At 48.6% G+C, this 12,298-nt stretch overlaps 1 protein-coding gene across 2 annotated transcripts in view; it reads right to left on the reverse strand.

Annotated features, from left to right (window-relative positions):
* The window catches only part of USHBP1 (USH1 protein network component harmonin binding protein 1), a 124,724-nt gene that overhangs the window by 86,898 nt on the left and 25,528 nt on the right, over positions 1 to 12,298 (reverse strand). For both annotated transcript variants that reach the window (XM_069739098.1, XM_069739105.1), the window contains one exon: positions 5,692 to 5,861. In XM_069739098.1, the coding sequence (XP_069595199.1) occupies positions 5,692 to 5,861 (170 nt within the window). The remainder of the gene's footprint in view (positions 1 to 5,691; positions 5,862 to 12,298) is intronic.

Raw genomic sequence — 12,298 nt, forward strand, 5'->3', positions numbered from 1 at the left:
ACGACCGATCTGAATGGCCAAGGACATAGACTCATTCAAACCAGCAGGCATAGGAAATCCCACCATTATATCCTTAAGAGCTTCAGAGAGACCCTTTCTGAACAAAGCCGCTAGTGCAGATTCATTCCACAGAGTGAGTACTGACCACTTCCTAAATTTCTGACAATATACTTCTACATCATCCTGACCCTGGCATAAAGCCAGCAGATTTTTCTCAGCCTGATCCACTGAATTAGGCTCATCGTAAAGCAATCCCAGCGCCTGGAAAAATGCATCAACATTACTCATGCAGAATCTCCTGGTGCAAGAGAAAACGCCCAGTCCTGTGGGTCGCCGCGCAAAAAAGAAATAATAATCAAAACCTGTTGAATAGGATTACCAGAAGAATGAGGTTTCAAGGCCAAAAATAGCTTACAATTATTTCTGAAGCTCAGGAACTTAGTTCTGTCACCAAAAAACAAATCAGGAATCGGAATTCTTGGTTCTAGCATCGATTTCTGATCAATAGTATCTTGAATCTTTTGTACATTTACAACGAGATTATCCATTGAGGAGCACAGAGCCTGAATATCCATGTCCACAGCTGTGTCCTGAAGCACTCTAATGTCTAGGGGAAAAAAAAGACTGAAGACAGAGCTAAGAAAAAAAAAATGATGTCAGGATTTCTTTTTTCCCTCTATTGGGAATCATTGGTGAGGCTCCTTGTACTGTTATGGCCGGCAATCAGGCAACACAGCGTGCAGTAATCAGCGCACATACAGAGATCTGGCAATAACCAAAAACAATAGGACGAGCTCTGAGACGTGGAATCTCTGTAGACTGCAGTACCTGATCTATCCTCACACAACTATAAGCAGCAGTGGATTGCGCCTATCACTACCTATGCAACTCGGCACTGCCTGAGGAGCTGACTAGCCTGAAGATAGAAATACAAGCCTGACTTACCTCAGAGAAATACCCCAAAGGAATAGGCAGCCCCCCACATATAATGACTGTTAGCAAGATGAAAAGACAAACGTAGGAATGAAATAGATTCAGCAAAGTGAGGCCCGATATTCTAGACAGAGCGAGGATAGCAAAGAGAACTATGCAGTCTACAAAAAACCCTAAAACGAAAACCACGCAAAGGGGCAAAAAGACCCACCGTGCCGAACTAACAGCACGGCGGTGCACCCCTTTGCTTCTCAGAGCTTCCAGCAAAAGTTAATAGCAAGCTGGACAGAAAAAACAGAAAACAAACTAGAAGCACTTATCTAGCAGAGCAGCAGGCCCAAGGAAAGATGCAGTAGCTCAGATCCAACACTGGAACATTGACAAGGAGCAAGGAAGACAGACTCAGGTGGAGCTAAATAGCAAGGCAGCCAACGAGCTCACCAAAACACCTGAGGGAGGAAGCCCAGAGACTGCAATACCACTTGTGACCACAGAAGTGAACTCAGCCACAGAATTCACAACAGCTGCAGTGTAGAGGGATCATACTTATTCTCATTTGCACATGGAAACATGAAAAGCAATAGAAATGAAACTGAAAGGGAGAAGATACAGATTAGATATTAGAAAACACTTTTTGACAGTGAGGGTGATCAATGAGTGGAACAGGCTGCCACGAGAGGTGGTGAGTTCTCCTTCAAAGGGAGTCTTCAAACAGAGGCTGAACAGACACCTGTCTGAGATGGTTTAGTGAATCCTACATTGAGCAGCAGGGGTTTGGATCCGTTGACCATTGAGGTCCCTTCTAAAATTCTATGATTCTATGATTTCTTAATGACATTTTGAAAAGAGAAAAGGGCAATTTGAAAATGCTTTGCTATCTTCTTATAGCCTTCTCCGGCTTTGTAGGTCTCCACCATTTTCACTTTCAGAATTCTAGGCAACTGCTTAGAAGAACTCATGGCTGCTGTTTTTGGCACAAGGTTAGAGCAGGCTGGGTTTTTATAAAACAGGGAAATTTGCATCACCTGGCCCTTCCTAATGACGATAGTGAAAAGGCAATAACTCTAAGAACTCTAAGTTCTGAAACTTTGATCAAAGTTATCTGACCACACAAATCTCCAAGGATGCTCAAACTTTTGCATTTGCCCATTTTCCTTTTTGCAATTTTTAAAATGTAAAAAAAAATATATACATACATACATATACTGTGTATATATATCAGGAGTTATATATATATACTAGATTGTGGCCCAATTCTAACGCATCGGGTATTCTAGAATATGCATGTCCCCGTAGTATATGGACAATGATGATTCCAGAATTCGCGGCAGACTGTGCCCGTCGCTGATTGGTCGAGGCAACCTTTATGACATCATCGTCGCCATGGCAACCATTATGACATCTACGTCGATACTGTGCCCATTGCTGAATCAGAAACGTGAGATTTCTACGTCCTTTATGACATCATCGTCGCTGTACCCGTTGCTGATTGGTCGAGGCCTGGCGGCCTCGACCAATCAGAGAGCCGGGATTTCCAGGACAGACAGACAGACAGACAGAAAGACAGACAGACAGAAAGACAGACAGACAGAAGGAAAAACCCTTAGACAATTATCAGGAGTTATATATATATATAACTCCTGATATGTGTATAAAACTCCTGGCAAAAATTATGGAATCACCGGCCTTGGAGGATGTTCATTTTGTCATTTCAAATGGCAACTTTCTGGCTTTAAAGGGACACTGTCACCTGAATTTGGAGGGAACAATCTTCAGCCATGGAGGCGGGGTTTTGGGGTTTTTGATTCACCCTTTCCTTACCCGCTAGCTGCATGCTGGCTGCAATATTGGATTGAAGTTCATTCTCTGTCCTCCGTAGTACATGCCTACACAAGGTAATCTTGCCTTGCACAGGCGTGTACTATGGAGGACAGAGAATGAACTTCAATCCAATATTGCAGCCAGCATGCAGCCAGCGGGTAAGGAAAGGGTGAATCAAAAACCCAAAAACCCCGCCTCCATGGCTGAAGATTGTTCCCTCCAAATTCAGGTGACAGTGTCCCTTTAAGAAGCTCTAAAGGAAATCAAGAACAAAAAAGTGGTAGTCAGTAATGGTTACTTTTTTAAACCAAGCATAGAGAAAAAAATATGGAGTCACTCAATACTGAGGAAAAAATTATGGAATCATGAAAAACAAAAACAAATAACACTCCAAAACATCACTAGTATTTTGTTGCACCACCTCTGGCTTTTATAACAGCTTGCTGTCTCTGAGGCATGGACTTAATGAGTATCAAACAGTACTCATCATCAATCTGGCTCCAACTTTCTCTGATTGCTGTTGCCAGATCAGCTTTGCAAGTTGGAGCCTTGTCATGGACCATTTTCTTCAACTTCCACCAAAGATTTTCAATTGGATTGAGATCCGGACTATTTGCAGGCCATGACATTGACCTTATGTGTCTTTTTTCAAGGAATGTTTGCACAGTTTTTGCTCTATGGCATCTTGAAAAATGATTTCATCATCCCCAAACGTCCTTTCAATTGATGGGATAAGAAAAGTGTCTGAAATATCAACATAAACTTGTGCATTTATTGAAGATGTAATAACAGCCATCTCCCCAGTGCCATTACCTGAGATGCAGCCACATATCATCAATGACTGTGGAAATTTGCATGTTCTCTTCAGGCAGTCATCTTTATAAATCTCATTGGAGCGGCACCAAATAAAAGTTCCAGCATCATCACCTTGCCCAATGCAGACTCGTGATTCATCACTCAATATGACTTTCATCCAGTGATCCACAGTCCACTATTGCTTTTCCTTAACCCATTGTAACCTTGCTTTTTTTCTGTTTAGGTGTTAATGATGGCTTTCGTTTAGCTTTTCTGTATGTAAATCCAATTTCCTTTAGGCGGTTTCTTACAGTTCGGTCACAGACGTTGACTCCAGTTTCCACCCATTCATTCCTCATTTGTTTTGTTGTGCACTTCCTGTTTTGGAGACATATTGCTTTAAGTTTCCGGTCTTGACGCTTTGATGGCTTCCTTGGTCTACCAGTATGTTTGCCTTTAACAACCTTCCCATGTTGTTTGTATTTGTTCCAGATTTTAGACACAGCTGACTGTGAACAACCAACATCTTTTGCAACATTGCGTGATGATTTACCCTCTTTTAAGAGTTTGATAATCCTCTCCTTTGTTTCAATTGTCATCTCTCATATTGGAGCCATGATTCATGTCAGTCCACTTGGTGCAACAGCTCTCCAAGGTGTGATCACTTCTTTTTAGATACAGACTAACAAGCAGATCTAATTTGCTGCAGGTGTTATTTTTGGGTATGAAAATTTACAGGGTGATTCCATAATTTTTTTCTCAAAATTGAATGACTCCATAATTTTTCCCCTATGCTTGGTTAAATTACGGTACTTTAGTTTTGTGCCATGTCTGTGATCTGCTTTTTTTCTACAAAATTAAACAACTGAATGAACATCCTCCAAGGCCAGTTTTCCATATTTTTTGCCAGAGGTTGTATATATATATATATATATATATATATATATATATATATATATATATATATATATATATATATAATCTTTAAGAGATCATTTGATCTTCAACTTCCTTAACAGTTCACAATAACAGTAATTTTGACCAGGGGTGCCCAAACTTTTACATGCCACTGTATATTCTTGCAAGACCAGAAGATCAACTATCAGTTATCCTGATATCTTTTCAAATATTACACCATTGTTTCACTTAAAGAAAACAATTCTTAGTTTACTACTTCGGCTGCCAAATGCAAGGTGTGCAGCAAAAATCTCATTGCACAAGATGCAGTGTAAAATAAGGTAGCTGTAAACGAGGCCTAATTCTGCTTCTTAATTTTGGTAAATCAGTGTAGACCAGAGGAAATCGTATCTATAAGTGATGAAGGCAATCAGAATGAAAATATCAATTGTTTGCACTGCTGACATCACGAGGGTGTCACGTCGCTCTGGGAGACCTGGAGTTAAAAAGTCACAACAGGTAATGAATCGCAGGTCCTCTTTAGAGACAGTGTGATTCGGGTCCTATTATAAATGGATTTCCTTTCCATAAGTGAAAGGGTTATGGACTCTTTCTGTGCTGGCTGAGAACATACAGTACAGCATTATTGCTCTCAGCTGCAGCTATTATTTCCTCTCTACAAATTCTAGCTCTGGGTGTTTCTTCCTTGTCAGTGAAAAAATCTTCTTCCTGGAAGTGATGAGCTGTGTAGTGTTGGAGTTAGAGTAGTTGCTTGAGTGTTTTGTGTGCAGTGTTTTTGTGAGTGTTTATCTCCTCATTCTTATTTCTATTCAGTTTGTTCCTTCGTCCCTTTCCATATGTTCCTCCCTATATTTTGGTGAGTGTTTTGCATGATAGTGGCTTTCAGTTACCCCTGCCTGTCTTTGTCTTTTATTTCCCTTACATTTCCGTCCCATGCCTCATGGGGTGGGGGAGGGGACAGTTTAGAAACAGGAGCATAGTAAGGTTGGAGACCCAGTCTACAGTACCATTAAGAGTATCCCTGGGACAAGGATAGTTAGGGTCCCAGTTCTATGGACAGTTTTAGGCCCTCTCCATCACATCATGAGAGCTGGCAGCATTCAGAAAAGTGGGAAATGATTGTCAACATGAATCAGGTTTATGTAATATAGTCAGTAGTCATTTATTTTTCGGTTTTATGGATAAAATTATAGAATTTATTTTAGATATATAATAATTTCATACCTGATTACATCCATGCATGATTTCTGTTTTTTCATGAGTACAGAGATCAGGGGGGAATGTCACACTTTCTTCCCTTGACCTGTTTCCAGGTGGATTTCTCCAGGAGAAGGCACATGTTTCCAGGGAAGAGATCACTTCCTGCAGCTGTAAGAACAAGTCATTCTGATATGCTGAAAAAAAACATTAAAAAAATAAACTAATATCAATGGATAAGTATATAACAACAAAAAATGCTACAAACTTAAAGCAGTTGCTCCATTGTTAGTGTAATGATTGCATCCCTCAGAGAGTCTTAGGAACCAGTGATTGACAGCTCAGTCATCCAGTCTGGTGCAGGGGTGTGCTGAGCTGTCTGTGCAGTGATTGACAGCTCCATTATCCAGTCTGGTGTAGGGGCATGCTGAGCTGTCTGTGTTTTTATTGACACCTCGGCCATCCAATCGGAGTCTAGAATGTGCTGAGCTTCTTTTTGTGCTCCCTGTTCCAGTGATTACTTAGCTACTTAACTGAGCTGTCTGGCCCAGATAGCTGCCGGTCGCAGCTTTCAGCTTTGTATGGCTTGTTCCTCTGTGCCTTTTTCTCAGCATTCTGATTTTCTGTTACTTTGTTGACAGACGCTGGATTTTAATATTGACTACCCTTTTGTATTACCCCTTTTGCTCTGATTCGCTTTCTGGTATTCTGACCTTGGACCGTTACCTGACTACAACTTCGTCTCTGCCCTCCTGGCTGTTGACATCGGACTACTTGACTTTCCCGACTCATGACTGGAATATTGTTTTTACATGGTTTTGAGTCTACATTTTGCTGCTTTCCTTTTTACTCACTCTCACAAATGTTTCACAAGTGTTGGGCTATATGGCCAGGCCCTACTCCCTTCCCCTATCTATGGCAACCACTCATTGCTGTGCTCTATATCAGGTTTCACAAGTTCAATGGAAAAAAGTCAACAGCATTATAAGCCAAGGCCTTTTAAGGCCAACTTAGATACTCAAGTGGATCTGAGTATTGAATACGTGCGCTTTGTGTTCAGTTACCATGTGCTTGATTTAAGTTTGCCACCATCTAGTACTCTCGGCTGCAATCATCTCTGCAAATTCTTGGTTTCTACAACCTACATATACTTCCTGGCTCAACCTGCTGATTAACCCTTTGTCTGCTGTAAGCATAAAGAACTGTTATCTGAATTTGTTCTCACTTCAGGCATGTGTTCACCCTGACCTGAGGGTTAAGGTACCTTCACACATAATGATTTCATTAACGATATCGTTGCTTTTTGTGACGTAGCAACGATATCGTTAACTAAATCGTTATGCGTGAGAGCGACCAACGATCAGGCCCCTGCTGGGAGATCGTTGGTCGCTGGGAATGATCAGGACCTTTTTTTTGGTCGCTGATCACCCGCTGACATCGCTGAATTGGCGTGTGTGATGCCGATCCAGCGATGTGTTCACTGGTAACCAGGGTAAATATCTGGTTACTAAGCGCAGGGCCGCGCTTAGTAACCCGATATTTACCCTGGTTACCATTGCAAAAGTAAAAAAAAACAAACAGTACATACTTACATTCCGGTGTCTGTCCCCCGGCCTCAGCTTCCCTGCACTGTGTCAGCACCGGCCCGCCATAAAGCAGAGCACAGCAGTGACGTCACCGCTGTGCTCTGCTTTACGGCCGGCCGGCGCTGACACAGTCCAGGGAAGCTGACGCCGGGGGACAGACATCGGAATGTAAGTATGTACTGTTTTTTTTTTTTTAACTTTTACAATGGTAACCAGGGTAAACATCGGGTTACTAAGCGCAGCCCTGCGCTTAGTAACCCGATGTTTACCCTGGTTACCCGGGGACTTTGACATCGTTGGTCGCTGGAGAGCTGTCTGTGTGACAGCTCTCCAGCGACCACACAACGACCTAAACAGTGAAGCTGCAGCGATCGGCATCGTTGTCTATATCGCTGTAGCGTCGCTAAATGTGGCGGTACCTTTAGTGAATTCACCTCACCAGATGAACCCTATTAACCCCTTTCTGACATGAGACATAATAATCCATCCATGTGACCTGGGCCTATTTGACCACGAACAGATTATTACGTCTGCTCGATCGCCCACACACACAGTTGGTGTGCGGGCAATCATCGCCAGGTGCCAGCTGATTCTGATAGCTGACACTTGGCACTAAGTGCCAGGAGCGGTCACACACCGCTCTTGGCACTTTAACCCCCGAAATGCTGCAATCGAACAGCCTCTCTGCCTTTGGATTGGAGACCCCGCTGCGTGACGCAGGATCCCGATCGTTGCCATGGTGACCGAATGCCGTCATGACGACATCCGAGTCACCAGAGCTAGGAAACACGCTGATCACGCGCAGTGCATGATCAGCAAGTCTCTCTGTCAGTGCAGAGCTGACAGTTTCTACAGCATGCTTGTGCATCCCCATGCTGTAGAAGCGATCAGCCTGAAAAAAATGATTGTCCCATAGTGGGACAAAGTAAAAAAGTTAAAAGAAGTAAAAAAAAAACCTTTTTTAAATAATTGTAAAAATATAAAATAATAATAATAATAATAATAATAAAAAAAGAAAAAATCTTGTATCTATAAAGAAATATTTGAATAGAAAAAAATATAAACAATAAAAGTACATATATTTGGCATCGTCGTGTCTGCAATGACCCAACCTATAAAAACTCTCCAACTAGTTAACCCCTTTAGTGAACACCATAAAAAAATAAATAAAAAACAAGGCAAAAAACAATGCTTTATCATCATACCGCCAAACAAAAAGTGGAATAAAAGGGGATCAAAAAGACAGATACAACTAGATGGGTATTTCCTGAAGGAACTACAGATAGTGCTTTGGAATGGTGCCCGGGCTGCCCCTGCAAGACTTTCACACTTGGGTGCCCCTCAGGTGCCGGTTTGGTGGGTGGGGTCCCTCAGGGTCTGATTTGGTGGGCGGGCCGCTCTAGGTCAGATTTGGTGGTCGGGGCCGCACGAGGGCCGATTTGGTGTTCGGGGCCGCTTGAGGGCCGATTTGGTGGTCGGGGCCGATTTGGTGGTCGGGGCCGCTCGGGGGCCGATTTGGTGGTCGGGGCCGCTCGGGGGCCGATTTGGTGGTCGGGGCCGCTCGGGGGCCGATTTGGTGGTCGGGGCCGCTCGGGGGCCGATTTGGTGGTTGGGGCCGCTTTGGTGGTCGGGGCCGATTTGGTGGTCGGGGCCGCTCGGGGTCAGATTTGGTGGTCGGGGCCGCACGAGGGCCGATTTGGTGGTCGGGGCCGCTCGGGGGCCGATTTGGTGGGCGGGGTCCCTCAGGGTCTGATTTGGTGGGCGGGCCGCTCTGGGTCAGATTTGGTGGTCGGGGCCGCACGAGGGCCGATTTGGTGGTCGGGGCCGCTCGGGGGCCGATTTGGTGGTCGGGGCCGCTCGGGGGCCGATTTGGTGGTCGGGGCCGCTCGGGGGCCGATTTGGTGGTCGGGGCCGCTCGGGGGCCGATTTGGTGGTCGGGGCCGCTCGGGGGCCGATTTGGTGGTCGGGGCCGCTTTGGTGGTCGGGGCCGATTTGGTGGTCGGGGCCGCTCGGGGGCCGATTGGGTGGTCAGGGCCGCTCGGGGGCCGATTTGCTGGTCGGGCCGCTCGGGGGCCGATTTGGTGTTCGGGGCCGCTCGGGGGCCGATTTGGTGTTCGGGGCCGCTCGGGGGCCGATTTGGTGATCGGGGCCGCTCGGGGGCCGATTTGGTGGGCGGGGCCGCTCGGGGGCCGATTTGGTGGTCGGGCCGCTCGGGGGCCGATTGGGTGGTCGGGGCCGCTCGGGGGCCAATTTGGTGGTCGGGGCCGCTCGGGGGCCGATTTGGTGGTCGGGGCCGCTCGGGAGCCGATTGGGTGGTCGGGGCCGCTCGGGGGCCGATTTGGTGGGCGGGGCCGCTCGGGGGCCGATTTGGTGGTCGGGGCCGCTCGGGGGCCGATTGGGTGGTCGGAGCCGCTCGGGGGCCGATTTGGTGGTCGGGGCCGCTCGGGGTCCGAATTGGTGGGCGGGGTCCCTCGGTGGGTGGGGGCACCTCAGGGAATGATTTGGTGGGCGGGGTCACTCTGTGTCCAATTTGGTGGGCGGGGCCACTCTGGGTCCGATTTGGTGGGCGGTGCCACTCTGGGTCCGATTTGGTGGGCGGGGCCACTCTGGGTCCGATTTGGTGGGCGGGGTCACTCTGGGTCCGATTTGGTGGACGGGGTCACTCTGGGTCCGATTTGGTGGGCGGGGTCACTCATGGTCCGATTTGGTGGGCGGGGCCACTCGGGGTCCGATTTGGTGGGCGGGGCCACTCGGGGTCCGATTTGGTGGGCGGTGCCAATCAGGGTCCGAATTGGGGGGCCGGGGGCGCACTTACTTTTGCACACCCGGGGCCGGGGTGCTCTTACTTTTCACACACGGGACCGGGAGTGCACTTACTTTTCACACACGGGATCGGGGGTGCACTTACTTTTAACACACGGGACCGAGGGTGCACTTACTTTTAACACACGGGACCGGGGGTGCACTTACTTTTCACACACGGGACCGAGGGTGCACTTACTTTTAACACACAGGATCGGGGGTGCACTTACTTTTCACCCACGGGAACGGGGGTGCACTTAATTTTCACCCACGGGAACGGGGGTGCACTTACTTTTTACACACGGGACAGGGGCTGCACTTACTTTTCACCCACAGTATCGGGGGTGCACTTACTTTTCACCCACGGGACCGGGGGTGCACTTACTTTTCACACACGGGACCGGGGGTGCACTTACTTTTCACACACGGCACCGAGGATGCACTTACTTTTCACCCATGGGACCGGGGGTGCACTTACTTTTCACACACGGGACCGGGGGTGCACTTACTTTTCACACACGGGACCCGGGGTGCACTTATTTTTCACACACGGGACCCGGGGGGCACTTACTTTTCACACATGGGGCCGGGGGTGCACTTACTTTTCACACTCGGGGCTGGGGGTGCACTTACTTTTCACACACGGGGCCGGGGGTGCACTTACTTTTCACCCATGGGACCGGGGGTGCACTTACTTTTCACCCACGGGACCGGGGGTGCACTTACTTTTCACACACGGGATCGGGGTGCACTTACTTTTCACATACGGGATAAGAGGGTGTCATAGTCACTTTATTCTGATGTTTGACTTTGATAAATGATCATGTCCTAAAATGGACACCGTACATTTGCATAGCTGCCATCTTTGGAAGGTCAAGTTGGGGGTAATGGAAAGTTCGCCATTATTTCCTATGGGAAATTTTTTTTTTTAAATGCGATTTTTAAAAAAACTACAAATCGGATCGACACGAAAAATACTTAGCACACCTCTCGTGGACGCTGGCTTCGAAATGACGCCTCACTGGAGTCTGTGCGTGCAGCGGTTCGGGCCGCATTAATTGCGGAAAAAAGCCTAATAATAATAATAAGAACTAGATGGGTATTTCCTGAAGGAACTACAGATAGTGCTTTGGAATGGTGCCCGGGCTGCCCCTGCAAGACTTTCACACTTGGGGGCCCCTCAGAGGCCGATTTGGTGGGCGGGGCCCCTCAGGGTCTGATTTGGTGGGCGGGGCCACTTTGGGTCCGATTTGGAGGTCGGGCCCCTCGGCCTCCGATTTGGAGGTCGGGGCCCCTCGGCCTCCGATTTGGTGGGCGGGGCCCCTCGGCCTCCGATTTGGTGGGCAGGGCCCCTCGGCCTCCGATTTGGTGGATGGGGCACCTCTGGGACCGATTTGGTGGGCGGGGCACCTCTGGGTCCGATTTGGTGGGGGGGCACCTCTGGTCCCATTTGGTGGGCGGGGCACCTCTGGGTCCGATTTGATGGGCGGGGCCCCTCAGGAGCCGATTTGATGGGCGGGGCCCCTCTAGGTTCGATTTGGTGGGCGGGGCACCTCTGGGACCGATTTGGTGGGCGGGGCACCTCTGGGACCGATTTGGTGGGCGGGGCACCTCTGGGTCCGATTTGGTGGGCGGGGCACCTCTGGGACCGATTTGGTGGGCGGGGTCACTCTGGGACCGATTTGGTGGGCGGGGTCACTCTGGGTCCGATTTGGTGGGCGGGGTCACTCTGGGTCCGATTTGGTGGGCGGGGTCACTCTGGGTCCGATTTGGTGGGCGGGGTCACTCTGGGTCCGATTTGGTGGGTGGGGTCACTCTGGGTCCGATTTGGTGGGCGGGGCACCTCTGGGTCCGATTTGGTGGGCGGGGCACCTCTGGGTCCGATTTGGTGGGCGGGGCACCTCTGGGTCCGATTTGGTGGGTGGGGTCACTCTGGGTCTGATTTGGTGGGCGGGGTCACTCTGGGTACGATTTGGTGGGCGGGGCACCTCTGGGTATGATTTGGTGGGCGGGGCACCTCTGGGTCCGATTTGGTGGGCGGGGCACCTCTGGGTCCGATTTGGTGGGCGGGGCACCTCTGGGTCCGATTTGGGGGGCGGGGCACCTCTGGGTCCGATTTGGTGGGCGGGGCACCTCTGGGTCCGATTTGGTGGGCGGGGCACCTCAGGAGCCGATTTGGTGGGCGGGGCACCTCAGGAGCCGATTTGGTGGGCGGGGCCCCTCTGGGTCCGATTTGGTGGGCGGGG

The sequence above is a fragment of the Ranitomeya imitator genome, chromosome 1 (genome assembly GCF_032444005.1).
Source record: "Ranitomeya imitator isolate aRanImi1 chromosome 1, aRanImi1.pri, whole genome shotgun sequence".
Lineage (NCBI taxonomy): Eukaryota > Metazoa > Chordata > Amphibia > Anura > Dendrobatidae > Ranitomeya > Ranitomeya imitator.